General features: G+C 35.7%; 1 protein-coding gene across 2 annotated transcripts in view; it reads right to left on the reverse strand.

Annotated features, from left to right (window-relative positions):
• The window catches only part of LOC149942922 (solute carrier family 12 member 2-like), a 106,072-nt gene that overhangs the window by 67,773 nt on the left and 10,348 nt on the right, over positions 1–27,951 (reverse strand). For both annotated transcript variants that reach the window (XM_090176960.1, XM_090176961.1), the window contains exons 2-8: positions 24,657–24,740; positions 24,521–24,596; positions 24,363–24,458; positions 23,695–23,834; positions 12,208–12,321; positions 12,019–12,130; positions 5,015–5,154 (exon numbers count right to left, since the gene is read on the reverse strand). In XM_090176960.1, coding sequence (XP_090033086.1) covers positions 5,015–5,154; positions 12,019–12,130; positions 12,208–12,321; positions 23,695–23,834; positions 24,363–24,458; positions 24,521–24,596; positions 24,657–24,740 — 762 coding nt within the window. The remainder of the gene's footprint in view (positions 1–5,014; positions 5,155–12,018; positions 12,131–12,207; positions 12,322–23,694; positions 23,835–24,362; positions 24,459–24,520; positions 24,597–24,656; positions 24,741–27,951) is intronic.

Below are 27,951 nucleotides of genomic sequence, written 5' to 3' on the forward strand. Positions count from 1 at the left end.
TTTTACTAATCGATAGGTTCTCATTTTCACTACGCCTATTATCGAAAGACGTTCTCTAGTGTTTATATGGTAAAGATAGTATTTGTTTTACTAATCGATAGGTTCTCATTTTCACTACGCCTATTATCGAAAGACGTTCTCTAGTGTTTATATGGTAAAGATAGTATTTGTTTTACTAATCGATAGGTTCTCATTTTCACTACGCCTATTATCGAAAGACGTTCTCTAGTGTTTATATGGTAAAGATAGTATTTGTTTTACTAATCGATAGGTTCTCATTTTCACTACGCCTATTACCGAAAGACGTTCTCTAGTGTTTATATGGTAAAGATAGTATTTGTTTTACTAATCGATAGGTTCTCATTTTCACTACGCCTATTATCGAAAGACGTTCCTCTAGTGTTTATATGGTAAAGAAAGTATTTGTTTTTCTAATCGATAGGTTCTCATTTTCACTACGCCTATTATCGAAAGACGTTCTCTAGTGTTTATATGGTAAAGATAGTTTTTGTTTTACTAATCGATAGGTTCTCATTTTCACTACGCCTATTATCGAAAGACGTTCCTCTAGTGTTTATATGGTAAAGATAGTATTTGTTTTACTAATCGATAGGTTCTCATTTTCACTACGCCTATTATCGAAAGACGTTCCTCTAGTTTTTATATGGTAAAGATAGTATTTGTTTTACTAATCGATAGGTTCTCATTTTCACTACGCCTATTATCGAAAGACGTTCTCTAGTGTTTATATGGTAAAGATAGTATTTGTTTTACTAATCGATAGGTTCTCATTTTCACTACGCCTATTACCGAAAGACGTTCTCTAGTGTTTATATGGTAAAGATAGTATTTGTTTTACTAATCGATAGGTTCTCATTTTCACTACGCCTATTATCGAAAGACGTTCCTCTAGTGTTTATATGGTAAAGAAAGTATTTGTTTTTCTAATCGATAGGTTCTCATTTTCACTACGCCTATTATCGAAAGACGTTCTCTAGTGTTTATATGGTAAAGATAGTATTTGTTTTACTAATCGATAGGTTCTCATTTTCACTACGCCTATTACCGAAAGACGTTCTCTAGTGTTTATATGGTAAAGATAGTATTTGTTTTACTAATCGATAGGTTCTCATTTTCACTACGCCTATTATCGAAAGACATTCCTCTAGTGTTTATATGGTAAAGAAAGTATTTGTTTTACTAATCGATAGGTTCTCATTTTCACTACGCCTCTTATTGAAAGACGTTCCTCTAGTGTTTATATGGTAAAGATAGTATTTGTTTGACTAATCGATAGGTACTCATTTTCACTACGCCTATTATCGAAAGAAGTAAAAGACATCGCTGTTTCATTGTGCTTCTATAAATTCAAACTTAAAAAAATGACACAAAATTTACAGTAATACGTCATCCATCTTTAATAAGGAAGGTTTGTCTGCAGTTAACCATTTTAGATCTCTGGCGAGTGTTCCTTCCGGTTCTGAAGGCACGTCCTCTTCGCTCTCTCGAGATGAGGTCAAAAAAATGGAAGAAGAATCAGCCTGAAAATGCTACGAAACTTACAACAATAACCGAGCGAGACTTTATATAAACCGGTAGCAAAGAGCGCTATCCGCCGTTTTCTCCGGAAACTTTTTGACAACATGAAAAATCGCTGGCCCAAGTCGATTTTTTTTCGGGGCTCTCTATACTCCTTTAAAACAATTGGTCAGCGTTTTTATTTCTTTGTTTCGCGTTATAGTTTTCTCGGTAGAAAGTTTCTCGACCTTTTTAGTCAGGCGGCTGCTGCCCAATTTCATTCGCCAACCACCGTTGGGAAACCTACCCACGATTTAACCTTCAACCTCCAGTTCCTCTTTCATTTTTTGAGCGTACCTTTGTTTATATCCGCGCTGTTTCGTCGTCCGGAAATCCTGTAAATTTACCCGCCTCGTTTTCGATATATTGAATTTATACTTCCAAGTTTTAAACAATCTCTCCCGGGATAACTTGGAAAAGGGCCTCTTCTTACTATATACGCGTTATTGGATCGAACACTATGATAATAAAGTTTCTGGCAGCTCTGTTGTGCCGAAGGAAACCACGGCTCCGTTCGTTTGGAGCTCGAAAGAAGTTACCAAGAGCGTCGGCTCGAGAGGAATGAGGTTGAAGACCGTATAAACCTGACCATCTCGAGGACTACGGGCCGAACTATCGGTTGATGGGGGGTATCTTTGGGAGAGGTGGAACCTTCAATTCCTGCGGAATAATCCCTAATACGTTTACCAAATAGTCACTCTCGATAAATCAAATCGGCGTGACAGGCGGGCTTATCCCATGTTTTATTTATCTTTCATCTTTATTGCTGGCATTGGCAAAGTGAATGAAAAAAGGAAATAGGAATGTAACTAGATTTGCGAGTCGCCTAAAGCGTCTCTAAGTACTTTCTGTTGAACCGCTCTTAAAATGGTACCTCGCGTACTCTTCGCGTGTAATCTTCAAAGCTTAGTCTCGTTTATCCTGTCGAAATACTTGTCAAAGTAAATGTTCAATTCTTTTCTTCGCGTTTTATCCTGGATTACCTCGAACGGTTATGATAGAATGACCAATACCTCTTCGTCTCTAATATCGAGTCGCGAAGTTGCGCTCTCGTTATTAACGTGCTAGATTTTGTATGCTTTGTAAAGGACATTATCGGTAACCAAAATTTCTCTTTTAGAGCTTTAAATTATTTTTTCTTTCAAACGACGTTTTTCGACATGTAAAGCCGTGAATCAGAACATTTTTAATTTTATTTTTTGCTAATTGGGTAATGACCTAAAAATGAGGTTAAATAAATAATTCTTATCTCAAAAGTGCTCGAAATGAGGAAATAAAATAGCTTTATCCTGAAATTTCGTACAGTATTTTAGAATTGCGCTCATAGACATAAAAGATGACAAAAAATACCCCGGGAAAATATATCTACCCGTAGTGCAAGAATAAAGTAACTCAAACACTCTGGTTTTGAGAAAAATTATATTAGGAGAATCTTATTGATTAGTCAAATCACGGAGTATAATGTCGAAACTACAGCAGCAAAATAGCGACCCAAAGTATAACCAAAAGAGAATGTCAAATTTGAACATTAAAATGTAGAATAGGATAAAAATTGATATTATTTTCAATGCACTGAATGGTACTATTTTCAATGCACTGTATGGTACTTTTTAATGCACTGTATGGTACTATTTACAATGCACTGTATGGTACTATTTTCAATGCACTGTAATGTACTATTTACAATGCACTGTTAGGTACTATTTTCAATGCACTGTATGGTACTATTTTCAATGCACTGTTAGGTACTATTTTCAATGCACTGTATGGTACTTTTATCAATGCACGGTATGGTACTTTTTTCAATGCACTGTATGGTTCTTTTTTCAATGCACTTTATGGTACTTTTTTCAATGCACTTTATGGTTCTATTTTCAATGCACTGTTAGGTACTATTTTCAATGCACTGTATGGTACTTTTTTCAATGCACTATATTGTATTATTTTCAATGCACTGTATGGTATTTCTTATTCAAAATAATAACAAAATAAATGGTAATAGCTCTAAAATTATATTCGCGCTATTACTTGGTATGTGAACTTATTTCGCATTCTCCTTACTTTACCTTAATTTTGATTATTTCACTTGATTAAAATCTCTTCTCTGAGAATTGATATTTATCTCAATTTTGGCAAAATTCGTGGTTTCTGATATAGAATGCTTTTGTTCCTACGCACTGTTAGGTACTATTTTCAATGCACTGTATGGTACTTTTTTCAATGCACTGTATGGTACTTTTTAATGCACTGTATGGTACTATTTACAATGCGCTGTATGGTACTATTTTCAATGCACTGTAATGTACTATTTACAATGCACTGTTAGGTACTATTTTCAATGCACTGTATGGTACTATTTTCAATGCACTGTTAGGTACTATTTTCAATGCACTGTATGGTACTTTTTTCAATGCACTGTATGGTACTTTTTAATGCACTGTATGGTACTATTTACAATGCACTGTATTGTACTATTTTCAATGCACTGTAATGTACTATTTACAATGCACTGTTAGGTACTATTTTCAATGCACTGTATGGTACTATTTTCAATGCACTGTTAGGTACTATTTTCAATGCACTGTATGGTACTTTTTTCAATGCACTGTATGGTACTTTTTAATGCACTGTATGGTACTATTTACAATGCACTGTATGGTACTATTTTCAATGCACTGTAATGTACTATTTACAATGCACTGTTAGGTACTATTTTCAATGCACTGTATGGTACTATTTTCAATGCACTGTTAGGTACTATTTTCAATGCACTGTATGGTACTTTTTTCAATGCACTGTATGGTACTTTTTAATGCACTGTATGGTACTATTTACAATGCACTGTATGGTACTATTTTCAATGCACTGTAATGTACTATTTACAATGCACTGTTAGGTACTATTTTCAATGCACTGTATGGTACTATTTTCAATGCACTGTTAGGTACTATTTTCAATGCACTGTATGGTACTATTTTCAATGCACTGTTAGGTACTATTTTCAATGCACTGTATGGTACTTTTTTCAATGCACTTTATGGTACTATTTTCAAAGCACTTTATGGTACTATTTTCAATGCACTGTATGGTACTATTTTCAATGCACTTTATGGTACTTTTTTCAATGCACTGTATGGTACTTTTTTCAATGCACTATATTGTATTATTTTCAATGCACTGTATGGTATTTCTTATTCAAAATAATAACAAAATAAATGGTAATAGCCCTAAAATTATATTCGCGCTATTACTTGGTATGTGAACTTATTTCGCATTCTCCTTACTTTACCTTAATTTTGATTATTTTTCTTAATTAAAATCTCTTCTCTGAGAATTGATATTTATCTCAATTTTGGCAAAATTCGTGGTTTCTGATATAGAATGCTTTTGTTCCTACGCGCAATTTTACGCTTAACAGAAATATGTAGTCTCTTACCTTGAGGTCCCCCGAAATATTGGCCCCAGCTGTGATGCCAGTTGCGGCCGGGAAGAAAATGGCGAAAACGGAGAAAAAGGTCTCCTTCTTCTCCTGGAAATCGTCGAAGCGCGGCTTCAGGTTCTCCATCATCAAATCCCCTGTTCCAATATAAAAGGAAAAACAAAATTTGAAATCGTTATCGTTAAACTTTGCCAGCCAAACCTTTCATATCGAGAAATCAAATACTGAAGGCGGAAATACTTCTTTTTAGGGTCCTTTGAACATTTTACCTTTTTAATTAAAATCCGGTTTGAAAAATACCTTTTTTTAGCTCAAGGCTTTTTTAACTTACCAAAATTTCAAATATTGGTCAGACTCTTATTTAAAAATAATTGAAATAATATTTGATTTATATTGTATTTCATTTAAATGAATTCATTTTTGAACAAATACATTTGGTTAGGCTCTCTTACTTAAAAATAAATTAAATAATATTGGATTTAATTTTAATGAATTAATTTTTGAACAAATACATTTGGTTAGGCTCTTTTACTTAAAAATAAATTCAATAATATTGGATTTCAGTTAAATGAATTCATTTTTGAACAAACACATTTGGTTAGGCTCTTTTACTTAAAAATACATTAAATAATATTGGATTTCATTTAAATGAATTCATTTTTGGACAAATACATTTGGTTAGGCTCTTTTACTTAAAAATAAATTAAGTAAATTGGATTTAATTTTAATGAATTCATTTTTAAACGTGTAAATGTTTTTAATTTTATCTCCTTTGCTTTGAATTGGCATTCTATTTAATACATTTTTTTTTCAGGAATCCATACCTCTATTTGGAATGCTTATCGCGGCAGATTTTCGTCTCGATGTGGCTGACGGCTTTTTTGACGTCACTATGTTAACTTAACAAACAACAACGTGAGAGGGGAGCGCGCGCAAATTTGATTTTTTCTCTCGTAGGCGGGGCCAAAGCCGTCAGAGTGATCTTACCATACGCGATACGGCAGGATAAGCATTCCAAGTAGTAGAGGTATGGATTCCTGATATTTTAGATAAAATAATTGAGGTAATAATAATTTTACAGAAAACGACATTCGATAGCTCACGTTGGTAAATTTCATTTCTTATTAATATTTGAAATTATTTATGTAGGGGAATTTCATTCATTTAATTTAACTTTATAAACATCAATCAAGTTGGTTTTTCATAAAACAGGGATGGTTAAGATGGGATATTAAAGAGCTACCCTTTCGTGTATATCTGTTAAGCGTAGATTTTTTTGCCAAACAGATTTTTCCCAGTTTAGAAGCTAAAGAAGGTGGAGAAGAGGAGATTCTACTGATATTTTAGTGAAAGGAGGCAAGAAGGCTAAAATCGATTCCGATATCCCGCAGTCCCTGGAATGTAGGTCGCTAGCGGAGCTTCGGACGCTGGATACCGATCCCCGCACTTGTGAAGAAACCAAAGGATGAGGAACAAAAAAGCGGTGCCGTGACCCCCCACGCACCCCCCGCGCCCCCCTCCCGACAAAAGATGGAAGCCAGGCGCTCCGAAAAGAGAGAGAGAGAGAGAGAGAGAGAGAGAGAGAGAGAGAGAGAGAGAGAGAGAGAGAGAGAGAGAGAGAGAGAGAGAGAGAGAGAGAGAGAGAGAGAGAGAGAGAGAGAGAGAGAGCCTTTTCATTCTCTGTCCCCTGTATACGGATTCGGGAAAAGGAAACTTCCAGACACTCTTTTTCCGTCTCTTTTTCGTTACTGTCCATTTTTTCTTCTCCGTCGGCTCTCTCGTTTCTTTGAAGGAAACGTGTGATAAAAAAATAGCGCAAAAAAAGTTAAAGGCGAGAAATCCTTTTCTTCGTTTTTGAAAAAAGTAAGAGAAGGGGTCGAGATTGGCATCAGTTTTCAATTAGGGACCTAAGAGTGGGACGTAATTCCCCGTCCTCGTAGAACGGGCTAAGGGTTAACTGACGGCTTAGACAAAGGCGAGATGACGGTTAACACTTCAACCCTTCGCGAACCCCTGCCTGCAATGCCAAGTTAAGCTTAGGCTACTTTTTACCATTGGGTGGCTTTTTTCCGCGTGAAGGCCACCCTTACCGTTCTTCCCACGCCGTATATTTGTCGATTTGTTTTCGTTAGAGATAGTCGCTTTGATTCGCGCTTAAGGATATTAAAGGACAAATAGAATTACCCGCCCTCGATTACGCTTTAATTTTATTTCCGCGAGGGAGGGACAGGGATTGGAAAGAATAATTTCGATTTTCATTAAATGGTGTCCCCGCTACGCTTTTTTCATTTCTTCCAATCTATTCCGTTTAAAGATGCGGCTAGCGTTTAATTTCTTTAATCGCTTCAGTTCGATCCGGTTAAATGGTGAGTTCATTTTTTTAAATTTATCGTCGAAGGCTCTTTTAAACATCCTTTACTTCAATTTACTATTTTATCAGTATTTTCTGACTGAACGACTACCAGATTATCGTTGATGTAGAAAATTCCCGTGAAAATCCGTTTTCATCTCAAATTTCCAAATAAATATCTTCAGAAACGAAGCTAGTGTTCCTATTCAATAAGTTTTCGTTTTTTCGTTGACCTACAAGCGTCAGTTTTCATATTTGAAAGCGTTTTGATTTTCAAATAAGTTTTGGTCTCCATCAAAAATAATGTGGCGAAGGATATTTTTAAGCATCGTTACTGGGAAACTTGCTTGCTGCGTATGTGTGAGCTTTATAATCGGATCCATTATTTTTAAAGTTCAAAACAAAGAACATAGGGCAGCGGAAATTTCATTTGAATTCAAAATCTAAAGAATGTTTTGAAATATTTACCTAGCTATTAGATACTTATGGATTTAAGACGCTTTTGAAATGGCGCAATCGTAGAATTTCGTCTAAATACGCTACTCGGCCAAGTTCACGGTAACTCACGCTTCTGATAAAAGCAGCTCTTATTTTCAAATGTCCTAGCAAGTTTGCAGAAGCTGCACAGATTTAAAACGACCCACCAAGGTTGACTAAAGCCACACAGTTAATAAAATTAACTAGTATGATACAATTCATCAAGAGTGAATAAGTTACAATTTTTATCAGATATAAACAAGCCGTCATATTGTTAAATGGTTCCTTGAAAAGACTTAAAGTTCTAAAAATTATTGCAAATTGGTACACAAGCACTTCACTGAAATATTTAAGGTCCACAAACATTAGTTTTTTCGCCACATTGCATAATTATCGCCAAATACCATAATAATTATGAACTTTAGAGCAAAAACACGAGAACCACCAATGGTCTAGAGAGTGAGGAGTAAAAACGCGAACAAGTAAAGAGACCAAGAAGTGGGGGAGAAAACTAAGCTTTATTGGGGTAAAATATGCGGTACTTCGGCCGATAGACCTTCAAGGCGAAAAACTTAATGAATAATAATAATAATAATAATATAATGAACTTTATAAGCAGAAATTATGTACGCCGATATTTTAACACTATTCCGAAAAAGGACCACGGTTCTAAAATTTCCGGTTAATAATAAGGTATATAATTATTTCAATGCCATGTTGTATCATTCTTTTAAACAATAGACCATTATATCAAATATTACTTATGTGGTTATTTACTTTTGTGTATAGAGAGGCTGAAAGTTTGGCAAAATATTTAATGAACCAGGGCGGCTCATTATTATCTTTTATCTGGTAAACATGCAACACTGGTTGGCTGGTTAATCAAGCTAAATAAAATTAATACGTCTAGCCCGAATAAAGACGGAACATAAGCCAATTTCTTAAAACCAAGAATTATGATATTTTCCAGTCCTACAGTAATGGCTTTAAAGTCTTTGCCAATGGTTTGTCCAGTTTAGCTTGGATTTTATAGAATGGTCCTACAAAATGATAATACAGCCATGAAATTTGGAAAATAGCTTTAACTAAATGATGTGCTCAATTTTCTGCCAGCTCGTTAGTTTCCATCAATTGACAAAGACAATTTAAAACACGTTTTTAGGATGTTAATCCTGCTGACATAAACGGTACATTTTGTTGTTACAAAAACGATTGAAAAATAAATAGGTGAAAATGTTAAAAGAAACAAATCTTCGCAATAGAAATTGAAAGAACAATACCAGTGGACTATCACAAGAAAAAAAAATTAATTTCCTGACTCAGAAATAGCTTGTTTCCCAAAGGAAAACAAAAATTTATTATTTTTAATATGTATTCTTAAGAGCTTTTGTTGAAACATTGAAAATGAAACTGGCTTATCAAAGGTGCAATCCCAAAGTTATTCGTCGGTGCTTTCTGATTCACAAAATTTCGCGAAGTGCTTCTAGACCCATGAAAAGAATAAATGACCTCCAGTTGCCCTGTCGAAATAGTCTCTATAGCTATGCTACGCCTTAAAGTATTATACCTGGATTTGAAATGGAAAACCTTTTTCTTTAAAGCATCAAATGGAAGATACAGGGTGTTTTCTAGTAAAGAAATATGACCGGATTTAAAGCAGAATACCAATGGGATATTTTTTTGCCTTTTGACATCGCTGAAATCACTACTGAAGTTAAACCTTTAATAAATTGCAGTGGGTAAAAATAAAACATTAGTTAATTGGCTACTATTACTGCCACTTACTGCAAATTAGTATCAATGGAATCAACACTAAATTAAAATTTTCTATAGTTTATTTTCCAAGTAGCAAACCGAAATCCCGGGATTAAAATGGTTAATTAGGAAAACAATAAGACTCAAAGTAAAAGATTGTATCGCACTATTAATAATGTACAATGGAACTAGAACAAACCCGCCCATTCTTCAAATCCAATTTGAACAACATTAACAATAAAGATGGAGCTACAGATCGAGAGGCAGGTCACTTCCATTTTTTGTGCGTCTTAATCATAGTTAAATAATTAAATCGGGGTAATCGTGATTAAATCAGGGTAATCAAGATTAAAAAATCTAATCATGATTTAAACAAGATTTAATCATTCTAATAATGATTTAATCTTTTTAATCAGGATTTAATCATTTTAATCAGATTTAATCATATTAACCGATTTAATCAATATAATCGGTCGAATCGAGATTTTATATGTAAAATTAAGAATAAAGTACGATAATTTAATACTAATTATTAATATTGATAGTTCTATCAAAATTGTGTTTGATTAAAATGATTGTAAAAATAACTTATCACATTTTATTTCAAACATCCGAAAACATCACAGCTTTTAATAATAATAATCAGCTAGGCTAATACCCAAGGCACCACCTAGGGCCTAAGTCATCGAGCCCTACAAGCCACGCAAGCCAACAGGTCCCTACACTAACTATTACCGTTAACCTCGACAATTTTTTACGGAAGGGGAAACGGAAGAGCTCGAGGGAAAACCCCTCAACAAGTTATCACAGCTTTGTAACTTTTTTTCTTTTGGATTTTTTACTATCACATTTCGTCCGAGATTTAAGGAAACATTTTACAATATCATTTAATCTGAGTGAAAATCGAGATCGCGGTAAACGTCGACCTCAACGTCGGCGGTAACTCGAGCGCGGTAAATACCAAATAATAATTCTAATCACATATTAAATTATTCTTATCCGCTGGTTCTAATTACGCACAAGTATAATCATTCCAATCACCAATATAATCATTCTGATTCTCGTTCTAATTTCTAATCGCGATTTAATCATACTAACCACGATTTAATCATTTCAATCAGGATTAAATCAGATTTAAACATTCTAATCATGATTAAACGTGATTTAATTAACATAATCGTGATTAAATTGAATTTAATCAAAACAATCCCGATTAAATCGGATTTAATCAACATAATCGTCATTAAATTGAATTTAATCAAAACAATCACGATTAAATCGGATTTAATCTTTCGAGGAAGTGACCTGCCCCTCGCTACAGATATTGCTCATCGTAGAAAATGAATAGGAATCAATTACTGTAATTTTTGAAAAGCCTAAAACTAGCGGAGGAAATAAAAGGATTTTCAAAAAACCATTTTCCAATATGGCTGCCAAACAATGGTTACCATTTTCATAAGTTTTTAAGATTTTCCAAGAAAATAAATGGTTTTGCTTTCGACCAGTTTCGAAGAGGTTGTACAAATACTGGTTGCAGATATTATTTTAATATAATTTTCATAGAGTCCTAAACGACTTACGTACCAATTTCCATAAATTTTGGAAATTATTGCGTACCATTTTTTAAGATGGCAATCAAATTAATAATCGCAGACAAAATTTTATATCGTCATAAACGTACTATATTCTAGTTTTTATAATTTTGGGCTACCATCGTGGATACTACATAGAAAGGTTTTCCTAGCGGCCATTTTACAACATGGCGTCGTAAGCAAATTTTCATTTTTATAGGAAAATAATAATAATCAGCTAGGCTAATACCCTAGACACCACCTTAGGCCTAAGTCATCAAGCGACTTTTAAACCCTTTAATTCAGGTGGCCGGGTTACAATGCGTAGGAGGGTGGTGGCAAGCCCTTCATGCCACGCGATCCAACAGTGGCCTACACTAACTATTTCCGTAAGTTCAACAAGTGTTTATGGAAGGGGAAACCAAAGAGCTCGGGGGAAAATACCTTAAAACCGAGGGGGGGGGGGGGACTGGCAAGCTCAACGTAGAAGGAGTTGTTCCGAGTTTTCACCCAGTGCCACAAGCTGAGATCGAACCCGGCTTCTCTTGCTGCGAGGCGAAAGTGCTAACCACTCCGCCACCCCACGAATGTGAGAGGCCTATCTGACCTGTACTATCCAGAGACTTTCTGTTGAAATTGGTTAGCGTTTCTGAACAGATATTTGATCGTTTACCGTTTAATGTTGAACATTACAATTGATATTCAAATTGGCCCATTTTTGAAAGTACTTCGAAAAACCGTGTTGTCTTCGAATTATCACTTTGCAAACTATTTTGCGCATGATTTCTGATATTTATTTAGTCGGTTAAATAAAGGACACGCAGTATTGAAAATGACCTATCACTTACCACTCCATCCCACGAAACCTTGGGATAATTGGGTTTCGTTTGGTGGTATGAATGATCCAGTCACGAAGTCGACTATGGCCGCGACCAGAATTACAAGCAATACCATTTGGGCCTATATAAAACGTTTAGGAATAATTTCAATTAGGCAGTTATGTTTGGTTAGTTGAGGTGTAGTAATATTCTATTTACTTTGCTTTCCCATTCGGTGCCAATTAGAGCGATGCCCAATATGAGTAACATGAGGCCACAGCTTACGATTCTCACGTCATTTATGGCACTATCCACTATGGCAACATCGTTAGCCTACGTTCAAAAAAGATAATTAATTAAAAACGCCAGCCTAAACACAGATGTAGAAGTGTTTTTGACCAACTCTTCCATTACACTGCTTGTCACGTTGTACCGTTCAGTTTCGTCCATTTTAATTGATGTAATATACATATCACCAAAAGTAGCATAAGACCCAAAAGTGTGTCAGAACGGTATAATAGTTAATGAGAGTTTGTCGCAAAGTAAAAGAGGGAAACGAAGAGGGGGTCAGAAAATACGTCTTCAAAATTGAGGTACTCCAGCGCCGCCGAGTGAGGCGTTTTAGAACGTATGTCTACGGGCGAGTAAGCCGAAGAGATAAAATCGCGCCTGACTAAAGACTAAATATACAGTTGCTATATAGGTTATGTAGTCTATAGTGTGACTAGGTCTCACTAGAAAATTTAATAGGCGCGAAGGTACAGCTGACACACTTTTGGGTCTTACTTTTGACATCACTACAAGTTACATTATTTTAAAAAATATGGCAATTATCAAAAAATTATGATATAACTGATTTTCAGTTAAAGTTGCTAGATGAATTGGGCCTAGGGTATATTAGCCTAGCTGTTTATTATTATGATTATTATTAGTTATTACACAATCAAGGTTAAAATAAGCACAGATTCCCATGGTGTCTAAATATACCCAAAGCATAATATACTACTACCAAGGACGATAATATACTACTACCAAGGACGATTATATACTACTACCAAGGACGATTATATACTACTACCAAGGACGATTATATACTACTCAGTTCCAGCCGATGCACATCGAGAGTGTTAGTGCAGAAAATCAGGTACGGTCAGAAAATTAGCATTAAAACAACAGGAATTGTCATACCATTACTTATTATGTTACTTATGATATCGCGGAAGATTATGTTTATTTTTCATGGATGGCACCAATGAAGGATGACAAAATGGTGGCCTCAGTTAAAAACCTAATCACGAATCTAAATCACCTCGTGGTAAACGCATTCTCGAATTTCTCGATCGAAGAATGAACCGAAAGGAACTGAGAATTACGTATTTATGCCTTAGGGGTAACTTCTCCGAAACTTTGTTTTCATATTCATGATCCATTTCGATACTTACTTATAAGGAATATCCCTACTCTCGTTTTGGCATTGAAATAAGATCCTATACCGTCCTCCCAACTAGTTTTTTAAGGGGAGGGCAGCCAGAAAATCTATGGAATGTGACACCCAATTTGTCGTAAATCTAGACCAATTTCCAGCCCAACTAAAAACCACTAATTTTAAACTAGCCCAAAATTTCGCCAAAGCAAATTTAGAAAGTAACCCAATTTTTCAACCAAAATCGGTAAATATTTCTGAAACAGCCCAAAAGGAAGCCCAAAAATACAACTTTGGGCAATGTTTAAGGAATATTTTTTCAAGTAATACAGACATTTAAAAAAAAACTTTATGAACGTTACAAAACCTTAATAACAGATTAAAATTAACACTTCGCATTCCTACCAGAGACCCTTTTAGGGAACTATAATAAGCTTCGAGCTTCGAGCTTAGGAAATATAGTGCCATCTGCCTTAATATCCGCCAACTAAATATGTTTAGATATATAAGACGTTCCTACCCGTGGCTACTGCTGGCAATGCCACTTTATTTAACATTTACAATCTCCGCTAGATTGGGGCTTAAAAAACGAGCGTAGCTCAAAAGTAAGCGGATAATTAAAAATTAATCAGAACCAAATAATCCCGTTTATTCCCATTCGACCGAAAGAATTTTAAAATGTAGCCCAATTGGCGGGGTGATTTGGTATTTTATTTATAAGGTATGTACTATCGAAGATCCATGTTTAGGTTAGGTTAGGTTAGGTTAGGTTAGGTTAGGTTAGAGTTGGTTAAGTTTAGTATTTCAGTTTTGGTTCAGTTACTTTTCTTGACTAGGTGAAGATAAAAATATAATTCATGCTCATTCCATTTTATTTTCAAATAAATGCATAGTACAAAGAGATTAAAATGGCATCGCTAAATTCATAGCAACTGCATCTAGTAGGGAGAGTGCTACTTCATTTTGAGATTTCAAAGGATTCTCGCGGTCTTTGTAGTAGTTTTTGATTGCGGTTGCATACCTTAAGTTACTATTTTTACTTTACCCATCGCGTTTCGGCAAGAAAAATAGCAATTTGTATCTTTCTTTTTATTAAGACGGAATAAATAATTATTATTGATGTATAAATACCCTCCTTTATTAGCTTTCCGCCCCATTGCAAACGACTTCAGTAACTAAATTGAAAACATAGCAAAAGCCAATTTATATAGCAGCGTTCGGTCGAATGGGACACATAAAAGCGTTCGGTGGAATGGGACACATAAAAACCGCACGTTTCGGTGGAATGGGACACATAAGAACCGCACGTTTCGGTGGAATTCGGTCGAATGGGACACCTCAAAAACCGCCTTCGGTCGAATGGGATTTCGGTCGAATGGGACTAAAGCAATAATCCAATAATGGCTTTAAAAATTTGATTTTTACAAAAAAATAGTAATTCCACAGAGAGGAAACAATAACAGCCCAAAAAAAAACAACCAACAGCCCAACGACAAATTTCTCGTGAGTGAGCTTTTAAAGAAGCTCAATTGGGCTGGAAAACCGCCCAACTGGCAGCCCCCGGGAAGCGACTGGGAGGATATAGTTCTTTTTTCGGCCGTGTATAGTTCGTATTCCGCAGATTGGTTTCTGTCGTGCCGGGGGTGCTACCGCGAATGGGTGCCATCTACCAAAAAAAAAGGACTAGAAATAGACGCCCCCCTCTTATCTGACAAGTTCACTTGTCAGGTGACAGTCTTAGCGTTGCTTTCAAAAATCTCAGCGCGCTAAGTAGATTAACAGTTTAGCGCGCCATCTCTCTTCAGCCGTCGCCCACTTTCAGACATTGGCTGGTAGCGCGGCTCCTTCGCGCGCTTCTTCTAAGAACACAACAGAAGCCGGGCCACTCCCGTCAACGCCTTGACATTGATAAGAAAAGTGATTTTTTTATTGCGCCTTTTTGCAATCTCGAGTTTGCGTTTACCTAAGACGCAATAAAGTTAAAAGCGAAACCGGTTCTTTGATACCGGTGCGGCTAAAGTCTTACGAAGAAGCGCGAGATTCTTTGTCTCTGTTCCGCCCGTGTTTAAAATAATCCTTTTTACCGACACCTTTTGTTGTCACCGAAAATCTAGCCTTGAAAATAGCCTTTTCAAGAAATTGTCTGAAAACGGCTTAGATCGGCGAAATTAAACGGATTTCTTCCTTCCAAAATTTTTTACTTCGGCTGAAATCTTTCAATTTTAGTCGGGGTTATACTTTAATTTCTTTCGCTTCGTCTCTAATTCCTTTCAAGATAACACGAAAAAAAAACGTTTATTTTGAACTGAGGAGTATTTAAACATTACTTAAAAATTTACAACCTCTATATCACTTAATCACCTTTATAATACAGTAAACTCCGGCTTCAAAATTAACTTGGTTCTAAAAAACCCTTTGTTATAAGCCTCGTCTGAAAAGAGATAGATAAGTTTTTTCAACATTTTTACTTAGGAGCAACAAACACAAGGAGAGTGCAGCTAGCCTTTAAACACGCTAACGCCGTGTTGTGTACAAATTTCATTGGACGAGCCTTTTCGCTGAACGTTTTACGGATAGGGGAGGGGGAAGACAATTTCCAAAATTTCCCCTTCCGACGGCAGCAGGCGCTAAAGTGTTTAACCAATGAAAACTGTACGTAAGAAAATGCACGACTTTTGACGGGTGGCGTTCTCCTTGCGTGGGGTGCTGTGTTTGTTGCTTTTAAATTTTTGCGAAGGCGGACCGTTTGTTATTTTGGTCTCACTCAACTTGTTTTGTTTTCTAATTTTTAAATTCGGTCGATTTCTTTGAGACGACATACTCGTATATTTTATAGTTTATCGTTGAACATATTCTTCCGATAAGTTTGGTTTTTGTTTTGTATTTTCAAGAAACGGTGAAAGAATAATATTTTTCATTCTAAAAAAAGCCGAGGGGAAGACGAGCTTGAAAAAGGAGAGCAAAAAATATTGTTTTCCTCCGCGGAATATTTTGAAAGTAACGGTTTAAAGATAAAGAGAAATAACGCCGGAGTTTATTCTTCCGTAATTGAGTTCGTTCCAGATATCCTAGACTCAAATTTTTTTTTGGTCTCTTCGCAATCTTTCTTTTCTTATCCAAGCACGGTGCATGGACAATATTTTTTGTTCGTATTTTTGGTTTGTCTTTATCATAATTTATATTTTTCGACGCATTATTTTATCTTTTGTAGTTCATAACGTGTGCGTTTTTTTACGTTAGCCTGCCTGAGGTCGTGTCTGGCTGTGCTTAGTAATCGATCCAGGGGCGAAACCATGGAGGGGGCAGCCGCTCCCACCAAATTTTTTTCAGAGTTGGTAACGACGCATTTCAATCTTAAAGTTGGCAAACTTAGAATTTCTATATTTCGAAGTAATATGATATTTTCTTTTCTATTTAAAATGAACTTCAATTCGTTCAAATATACTTAAAACGATATAATATAAATTTTTGTTCAATGATGTGTCGCTCCTCCAGATGCATTAGTCCCCATATCCCAATATATATTCCGCCTTTTTCCAAATCTATTCTATCCTGACTAAATTCCCAACGCTGTTTTTCATTTCATTTCCATAGAGAAAGTAGTGCCATCGTTGAAACTGCTTTTCGTAGAATCTACGATCTCTAAGTAAATTCCAGCTAGGAGCAACAAACACAACACCCCACACAAGGAGAACGCAACCCGTCAAAAGTCGTGGATTTTCTTGTGTACATTTTTCATTGGCTAGACGCTTTAGCGTGTGCTGCCGTCGGAAGGGGAAAATTCGGAAATTGTCTCCCCCCCCCCCCGCCCGTAAAACGTTCAGCGTAAAGGCTCGTGACGCTCGTCCAATGAAATTCGTACACAACCCTTCGTTAGCGGTTTTAAAGGCTAGCTGCGTTCTCCTTGTGTTTGTTGCTCCTAGATTCCAGCAAGTCTTGAAATGGGTTTAAGACTAGCTATTAAAACAATGGAAATATTACTTAATTGAAAGTAGTAGGTGGAGGGCTAGTATTTTTACTACAATAGGGTACATGACGACGAAATATAAATAACAAACGCAGTCCTGTGAGCTTTTTCTTAGCCTCGTCTAAGCACTTTCCATTTCTTCTTACAAGCGCAAAAATACTTAGAAGTTCGCCAAACCGAGCCGCCAAGCACTCTTCGCATAGCTTTTTCAACCATAGGCGTTAAAACTGAGCTTACAATAAATATTGTTTTGGATTTTTTTTTATTTTGTGAAATTATTATTATGAATTTAATTAGCCAGTTGATAGTGAAAAATATATTCCATGAAGTTCTCAATTTCTACTTTCTAGGCTTTGAGTTGGCAAAAAGTAATCTCCCACTTCCCCAAACCTAAGTGCTTCGCTACTCTTCTGCATCGATCTCTTATATTTTTACTTCGATATTTATCTCTTTTTCGTGTAGAGGTATTGTGACTGGGTACATTTACCAGTTTTTCTATGTCTTCTACTCAATGGTGCTGAGACAATAATATTCCCAAAACTTTGCCAATGTTGTGTTCAGGCGCGGCTTCAGAGGGGGAACATGCCACCCCAAACCGCTGAAGAAATATACGAAGCTGTATGAGAAGAAAGCTCCAGTGGTTCACTCACTCGGACAATATCAATGTGATGCCCCCCACTGAAATGTTTGCTTGGTTGTGTTGCTTCTAAACAAAACGATTTTACTTCTTCATATAAAACATAATAATATATTTTATGATAAATTATCTTATCTTTGTTTTAAAAGTGTATAATGAAATTATTATTTGCATAAAACAGGAAATTTAACCATAGATAAAGTAGATTTTCATCATTTTAAGCTAATAAGAATTACGGTATGTCTAATTTTTAAAAACTTCAAAAGTACAATGTCTAGCGTCTGATATATTGGTTTTCCAGATTACAGAATGTTTTCCTCCTTTTTTCTAGAAGGTACTAAATCAACAAGAGGAAGGTCGATTTTTTCAATAAAGCTAAGATAAGATAAATGTGCATCAAAGCGCAAGAAATGCCAAGAATATTAAAAATGTAATGTTTTACATAATCGTTATTTCCCTTTTTACAACATAAGGTTTGTTTTAAAATGTAAATAACCCTTGCCGAAACCATTTCCCCTTTATGTTTAACAGCGGTCAAGCGCTCTAATCAACGGCTGTAAGAGGACTGTATGAGCATTAAATCATGGAAACTATTGGCTTCAAATAGTTCGGCACTAGCGACACTCGTCTATAGTCGCGAAACAAAATATGTCAGGGTTTTGAATTTTGTTGATAATTACGGCACTGTTTTTAAGCTTTGTTTACATGGGCAAGAAATTTCTGTATTAATCATTTCCCTATCTGCCTTCTGGGGATTTTCCACGAAGGACTGTAATCGTGAAAAACTACTGGCGTTAGGAGACAGTCGTGACTTTTATCGCGGGCCAAAATAGGGCGTTCGGCGTATTTGTAGAAGAAAATATGGAGAATATTGTTACTCGGTACGACCGCTGTTGTATTTCTAACTGTGATATCGCGAATTGGGGAAATAACAAGTTGCCGCTATACGAGTAAAATCAATTATCCAATGTTTTGCCAATATATCTCGCTTTACTGGCATCTTCAACCGCGGGTTATCCCTCGAGATATTTATGAACGCGAGTATACCCCAAAAGCTAACTGCGCCCCGTTATAAATGTAACGAGCGCTGTTTATATCGAAGATAATAATTTATTAGGTTCATTGAGCTAATCTGTCCAAATCGGGCCAGACGGGTTTTCCCCAGAAGAGCCCCGGCTTCTGTCTTCGTACTAAGTCCAAACAAGATAACGACGAATATGGTCTCGATTTAGCTGCATAATCTTACACTTGGGAAAGACTAGTTTTGCGTCAACTCTTATCTCGCGTTGTCGTACAGTGCCGTTCCCACGAAGAGTATCTGACTCAAGTCCTTGTCACGTACTTCGCTCCGGATATAGTTAGGTCGTTAAATATTCTCGTTGTTTCACTGACCATGGTGTAAAAACCTTTGCTTAAAATCCCAGCTAGTGAAAACTCAATCTATTGTATACTTATTTTATGTCCCTGTTTAATTTTTAGGTCTACGAATGTTTCCCAATATACCAAATTTTTCCCTTTATTTTCTTCAAAATTTACCCCACCAGCACCAACAATATCCTGCCCTTTTGTAAAAGCTCGGAAAACCCGAGAGCCAACTCGACCCTTTCTAAACAACGGGGGTCAACTGCGGGGACGTAGCGCCCAAAGCTTGCCTCTCAGTCGACATTAAATCACCAAAAGCTACCCCCCCCCCTTTAAGTTATAAATACTCAATGCACGACCGTTTTGGTCAGTTTTTATCATGTACTCTCTCTTGGATTTGAACGTTGAAGGAGGTTTCCTTTAAATAAAGATATTTTTTTACTTTTACTTCGTCTTTACTTTAATAACTTAGTAACCCTAACGGAGCGAGGCATTAATACGGCCCTCTGACGATTTTTCAGTTGGCGACAGATAATTAAATAAATAGCTCTCCCAATCCCAGTAGATAACAAAAAGAAATTTTAGACATGGGCCATCGTCTAAACACCCGCGCAACGTTAAAATCCGTGGGTTCAAATGCAAGAAAAAGTCTGACCTCGAAGAGTTGCGCTTTGTTTTGATAGCAATAAATATATATTCATCGTGGTTTTCTTTTAAAAAATTCTATTTTTTTAAGATTATTTCCTCCATATGTTGGTTGTTATTGCAAGGGAGTGATGTAAATATAAAAATAAAACATTTGCTAAAACGACAAACATTATATTCTTATATTGGTGTTTTTAGACCTGTACGGCAAAAGTAATAATAAATAACAAGAAATCCATTTCTGGTTTGAGTTTTGGCTGTGGTCCCTACGATCAGATGGCTAATAATTTTCAAAAAGCAATAGTAGGGCTTATAGTGTTACGTCCGAAGTGCCGTCACGTTTCCCAAAAAATAGTTCTGTAGAATTACATGTCGGGATATTTGTGAGTCGACTGCCTCAGACCGATAAACTAAAATTTCGTTACGACATTTTCTGGTAAATAAATTAATGTACATTTTATACTGTAATTATTGCGATATTAAGAAATAAAATACATTCATTATGATGATAATAATAAGCTATATGCAATGTGTCAACTAAAAAAATGATAAATAACTGAAAAACTTGTTTTTTTCAATTTCAAATTTCTATGGAACATTCCTCGTGCAGGGAGACATATACTAGTGTAAAAATGAATGACCTTGAACCATGTATTCAAGTTCATTCAAAAACTATCTCGAAAACCGTTGGGTTTACGGATTTGTTTCTTTATTGAAAGTTGTTGATTGCCATATTATTAGTTCAAATAACTTTGATTTGACCAAATTTGACCGATCAGAAGCCGATAAATGTCATAACAGCAAGTTTTAGAATAATTGAACTCCGTCGTTAAACAAGCTCAAGCATGTATCGTAGGCAACGGTGGCATAATTGAATTATTCAGTATTTATTTGATTTAATCACATTAAAACTAATCAGCTGATTTATTATCAAACACTGAATTCATTAACTTCCAATTTCTCGGATTCTGATTGGTCAAAGTTATTTGAACAAATAATATGACGAGCAACAACATTCTAAATGAAACCAAATCCGTAAACCCAACGGTTCTCGAGATAGTTTTTCATGACCTTGAAGACACGATTCAAGGTCATTAAATTTTACAGTAAAATGTTCCGAAACAATTTGATATTTTTCAAAGAAAACGTTTTTCAGTTTTTTATCATTTTTTTGTGTTTTGGTGGACACCCTGTATATCACTCATATAAATATTTCGTTGCATTGCCAGAGGCTGTAGAAATTTTATGTTAAAGGTCCAGGAGCGATTTCACTCCTAGACACACTAGATTCGTGCCTATTGCCCCCTATTTTTATTTACCCAATTTTGAGCACTCATAACATAATAGTATTTTGTATTAGCTAGGTATCGAAGGGGTGCAAAACAGGCTCCAAAATCACATTGTGCCTAAGGACTTCAAGGGGTATAAATGCGCCCCTGATTGGGTCTGTAATAATATTGAATTTCTTTGGTGGTACAGAAAAACCTTTAGATTGTGAAATGTGGCAGAAAAACTTCACCAAAGGAAATGTTCGATAGATCTAACAGCTGCGTAAATTTTAGTCTATTTTTCCATTGAAGTATTAGGATTATTTAGTTATAAATATTTTACATTTGTGAATGCAACAATAACTTTTAACTGACCCTGACTATGATTATAAGCTAACACGCTTTAACAGGAAAGGGTCACCATAAAAAAAAACAGAGCCGATGCGAAGAAATGGAGTGGAAGAAATATTCCTTCTCTTTTTCCAAAGTTGGCAAAATTAGTAGAGAAATCGCCATTTCAACGACAGATTTGCAAACGAAAGATAATTTAGACCCCCTTAAAAACCGTCACTTCGATACGTCCGTGTAGAATCAAGCAGTAGTAGATACGGACTTTGTTAAATCAATAGGTGATAGCATAAATTGCCAGTTATACTGGGTAAATTTTTTTCAGGGAAAGATATGAGCGTCATTAAACGGTAGAAGCCTTTTAAAAATAGTCCGGTGGCTATAAAATTGCTTTAAAGTTTACAGTTGAATAGCGACTTCCAGCTTCATTAAATAAATCTTCAAAACTTGTAACGAAAGTCATACTTAAAATTCTGTGGTACGTTATGTTTTTAAATATTAATACTTAATTAATTAATTAATTACATAATTTAACGTTGACTCTTACATAAGTATCATTGTTGTGATAGTGATGTTAAGTCTCTGACTAGAAAATTTAAAAAAAAATAAAGACTAGGACTAGAACTTATGTTTTGAGCACGCCAGTCCCGATCGCTTTAGCGCGTTATAGAAGTTGGCAGTGCTATGACGAATTTCCGAGAACATTTTAACAAGTTAGCTAAGACCAAAACAATTTATGCTATTTTCACAGGGAATTAACACCCTGAGATCGAAAACCTGTCAATGTATTTCAAAGAGAGGAATCGGGAGAAACGAATAACAAAAACGGGGCATTTCTAGCCGTTGAAGATGAGATAATTTTGAAATCTAAAAAAGGTATTATGTGTTATAAAGGGACTTCGTGAATTTGCACAAGGGAAAAGCCGAAATGAAATGTGATTGATTGATCGCGTTGTTTAAATCATTTTTGACAATCGTATCTCCCTCCTAAATCTAATCGCACAGGGTGTCCACTAAAAAATGGACCAGGACTAATATCTCCAAAACAGTTTTAGGTACGAATTTGAAATTTTTAGGTCGCATAGAGTGTGCAGCGGGAAAACGTCTTTGAAAATTTCGATGACCTTGAAATGCCAATTAGAAAGTTAGTGGTATTGTGACGAAGAGCAACTTTCTTATTGCAATGTTTGATATAAACCTAATAGTTATCGAGATAATTTTAGTATGACCTTGAAGACATGGTTCAAAGTCATAAAATTTTCCGAATATTAAAATCTCCCACCATGATGAGATTGTCTAGCAAATTTCGACAATGTAACACGACTTGTTTTGGAGTTATTAGCGCTTTCTTGTTATTTTCCCTTTTACGACCTTTGTGATTGTGGTAAAATTTTCTCGACTTCCTATTAGTCTAATTCGATTGGGTCTACACTATTTAGATCTAAAACGTGACGTGGAACACTTTTCTAATTGAAACACTTACGGTTCTCGAGATAGTTTTTGGATGACCTTGAAGATATGATTCAAGGTCATCGAAATTTTCAAAGAAGGTTTTCCCTTACACACTCAATGCGATGTAAAAATTTCAAATTCGTACCTAAAACTGTTTTGGAGATATTAGCCCTGGTCCATATTGTAGTGGACACCCTGTATAGATACCATAATTCGTGTCTAAATCTCTGTATAATAAATTCTTAGGTCAATAGAGGGCATTATCCTGGTGCATTATTATTTAAAAATACTCGGTCACAAAGTTGACCTTGTTCGCACGGAGAACTCCGACTTGGAATAAAATAAAATTCTATGCATTGAAATTTTACATTTTATAATTTTGTTTTTTTCCGAAGTATTGGGAAAATATAGATCATTATAGGTTTAAAAATATAACATCGAATTGTGCTTTTCAATTTTAAAATTATTTTTAAACCCTTAAGATCTAATAAAGCTGGGATTCTCATGTTTTTATTCAACTCGCTAGTACGAAAATCTAAACAAGTTTATCTTCTGTCGTAATCCATTTTCCTGTTTCGAAAAATAGGAAATGTTTTTGACTAACCTTTAGTATATCAACCAGCGTTTCCGCCGCTCCCACAACGTACATAGCCACAGCGACCGCATTCGCTAAAGAGAAAATCAAGCCAATAGAGCCTCCGAATTCGGGACCCAGACATCTTGAAATCATATAATACGATCCACCTAGATTGAGGGAAAACCTCGATTTACAATTTCATACGTATTTCTCCTTTTGGAGAAAAAAACAACCAAAAATCCCGGTACTCTTTGATACAAACGGTACTGGATTTTATTGTGTTTTTGGGAATAAACAATGACTGCTTGGGGATTCCGAAACTTTAAAGAAAATCTGGCTTTCTCTTCCATTAAATATGGAAGGAATACCAAAATGTTAAAGAACAAGGAGCTTCTTGTTTAAAGCTCCCAATCCGGAAGAATAGAAATAGGCCTTTATCGCATTTTTATATTTGCCCACTCAATGTCGTTTTACGTTTCTGTATTTGTTATTCAGAGCAGGTATCTATATGTATTTCGTTAAGAATGCCGAAACTTGTATTCCGCTTTCGCCTCAGCAGCTACACTCTTTCCGCGGATGCGTAAGTAAATATAGACCCTCGCCAAAAATTTAAATTTTGACTGAATTTTTCGGCCATCCCAATACGCCTTTACGAATCTTCCTGTTTGTTTGTGTGTAAGAAAAATTGCTGTTACCTCCTTTGACTTCTCCGTTTGTACAAATTGCGGACATGGAAAGGGTTGTTAGTATTGTCACGCTGGTGGCCAGTAAAATGACCAAACAAGCGAGACCTGTTGGTGATAATTGTTTAAACACGTTTTGTTTCGTAAAGGAATTAATTTTTTACTTATACCTATGCCAGCTTGTCCGACGACCCAAGTAAGGCGTAGAAACAGCATAACTCCCCAAATGTTCAGAATACATCGTATCTATAAAATGGTTCAGGGATTCAGTGTGATGTACTATCTTTTTCTTCGTTATAAACTTACGAGAACTCCGGTAATCCACCCAAATTTAGTACCTCCAGGGATAATTATAGCCTCTGGGTCTCCTTTTCCGTTTGGTATGATAGACTGCAAAATAAAACCAGATGTCGTCAATCGGTGCGAATGTAATATTTTGATTAATATTGTTCATTTTCCTTTTTTCACATTATATATGCCAAGTTTACACTGGGACGAAAATGAACCCACGTTTATCATTGTGCATTTAATCTTTTTTGAAATTGTTAAACAAGTTAGTTAGCAAATTTATGTTTCAAAATGTCATATAGCTTTCCACGGGTCATAGAAAAAGTTATATTAATTTTTAAAACCAATATGAACTATTCACTATTAGAATTGAGACGTGATCTTCCAACGAGGAAATTTTATTATTTTGATATTCTAAAGTAATCAACACGATGTGTTCGATAGAAGGTGGGGTGGCGGAGTGGTTAACACTTTCGCCTCGCAGCAAGAGGAGCCGGGTTCGATCCCAGGCTGTGGCACTGGGTGAAAACTCGGAACAACTCCTTCTGCGTTGAGTTTGCAAGTTCTCTCCCCACTGGTTAAAGGGGTTTTCCCCCGAGTTCTTCGGTTTCCCCTTCCATAAAAACTTGTCTAGGTTAACGGTAATAGTTAGTGTAGGGAGCTGTTGGCTCGATCTCGTGGCATGCAGGGCTTGCCACCACCCTCCTACGCATTGTAACCCGGCCACCTGAATTAAGGGCTTCAAAAGTCGCATGATGACTTAGGCCTAAGGTGGTGCCTTGGGTATTAGCCTAGCTGATTATTATTATTATTATTAGCTGATAAAAATCTCATCGATAAGGATGAACGAATGATATGAAAATCACTTGGCATTGAGCTAAACCATTATATTTTATAATATGGTGATACGGAATCTGAAAAATGTCGTCACAGAGAAATGGGTACAAAGAAAAAGGTATAATTAAAACATTTCAAAGCTTCCCTTAGATCTGAGATACCCCTAAAAAATATTAATTTCGTATTTTAATATACGCCGGAAAATATTAAATTTTTATTTTAATATGACCAAAAATATATTAAATTCTTATTTAAATATCGCCGAAAAAATATTAAATTCTTATTTAAATATCGCCGAAAAAATATTAAATTATTATTTTACTATCGCCGAAAAATATTAAATTCTATGTTGTAAGCTGTTTGTATACTCAGGGCTGGATTAAGACTTTATGGGGCCCTAGGCCCAGTTAATTTTGGTGCCTCCTTTCAATAGCGAGAAATGGAAAGAAAATTAAGACAGGGGCTAGACGGCAGTCCGTCAGAGAATGTGACAATCAAACGTTTTTGGTTCATAGGGGTGGACGCATTTACTAAAATAACTCCGGAAAATATTTTGTGAAAAGCAAATGATGAAAGTTTTGTACTTTTATTTTTTTCGAACCCTCTTGGTGCCCCTTGTAGGCTTGGTGCCCTAGGCCCAGGCCTATTTGGTCTATTGGTCAATCCGGCCCTGTGTATACTGGTACGGGTTTAAATTTAAAGAGACGGGTAAATTTGCCATCTTTAAAAATTAAACCCTACCTCTGATTATACGGTATTTCCCTGAGATGGGCTTAGTTGAGCTAGTGTGATGCTGCCGATTATTGCGACTCCATTCCTATACCCCACGATAACAGAGTCGATATTTCTCTGCAGACTTGATTAGCTTTTCTTTCTCTTTACCTTTTTTTAGTTTTGAGCTCTTTTTTGTCTGTTCATCGTCGACGGAGTGAGAGAGTCTTCGTTGATTATCCCGACGTAAAAAAGTTTGCCAAAAATAAGGGCACACCGAAAAAAAACAATGGCGAAATTCCGAATGCTGATTTTGAGTTGCTTCCCTTATTAGATTTTTTTGGTTTGCGAGCGTGGAAACTGAATATTGAATACAAGCTATTCCTTTTATTCTCCGTAGCCGGCAGACGGCTCTTTCGCAGCCCTACTTTGCTTCGTTGCTCCCGCCGGGGACGACCAACGAAAACAAATGAATTCGTTTATTTCGTTCCCTTTATCATTAGAGACTCGCGATTTCTTCTTCTTCAGTGTCTGCCGTAAACTTCTTTATTTTCCTTCGACTTCTCCGTTATTCGCAATGATATTTTCTTTCCTACTGTATAGTAAAATAACTACGCATATTTTATACCTTAAATTTTATAAAACATTTCGGTTCCAGCTTTTCAGCGACCCGTTTCATTTGAAAAACGAAAAAAAAATTGGTTATTCAAAGTGGCAGCCAAAGGACGGTCGCGAGTATATAATTAATAACTGTTGGCACGAAGGGCTTGCCACCACCCTCCTAAATGAAAAAGCCATTTAAAATCGCTAGTCTACTGGTCCATAAGGTGGTGCCTTGGGTATTAGCCTAGCTTAGCTAGATATTTTATCTAGAATCAAGATCACGTACAGGTGTAAAGCAGAAATACCCGTAACGGGTGCATTCGGTAAATAATACAATGTAAAAGTATTAATTTTAAATACATTTTCGACCATGGTTAGCAAAGTGATTATAAACAAGATGTCACGGACATTTAAGAACACACCATCTCCCTGATGAATTAACTTTACTTTAAATTTAAAATTTCAACTAATTTCCAATCATCTTGTACATTAACTTAATAACCCCAAGAAGAATTTTACCGAAAATGAATTTTTAGAGTTACCTGGTTTTGGAAAGAAAGTAGCGAAACGCAAGCACGTTAACTTAAATAAATTTTTAGACAAACCGAATTTTTCGAGTTACCTAGTTTTGGAAATAAGGTAGCGAAACGCAAACACTTATTTAAATTAAATTTTAGACAAACCGAATTTTTCGAGTTACCTAGTTTTGGAAATAAGGTAGCGAAACGCGAACACTTATTTAAATTAAATTTTAGACAAACCGAATTTTTTGAGTAACCTGGTTTCGGAATAAGGGTAGCGTTAATTGAAATTAATTTTTAGACAAACTTAATTTTTTGGAAATAAGGTAGCGAAACGAAAATAATGTTTTTTGAAGTTGTATGGCGCCTGTATAAATTGGTACGAAATTCAATTATCACTTCTTAATGCAACTGAAAACGTAGTTCAGAAATGATCAGTACTAACTTAAAATATAATTTTCAACCAAGTCAGTCTTACTTTAAAATAAAATATGTAGAGTTAAAGTCAAATATCGGCATATAACACTAAAATAGGCAAATGACCAAAGTATAAGTCCCCGATCTCATAACGGGCTACCTAGGGCATATTTCCTTTCGATTGAGATATCCCTGTCCCTTCTAAGCCTAATTCTTGGAGAGTT

The sequence above is a fragment of the Leiobunum rupestre genome, chromosome 6, assembly GCF_980474605.1.
Source record: "Leiobunum rupestre chromosome 6, qqLeiRupe1.1.hap1, whole genome shotgun sequence".
NCBI classification, from domain to species: Eukaryota; Metazoa; Arthropoda; class Arachnida; order Opiliones; family Sclerosomatidae; genus Leiobunum; species Leiobunum rupestre.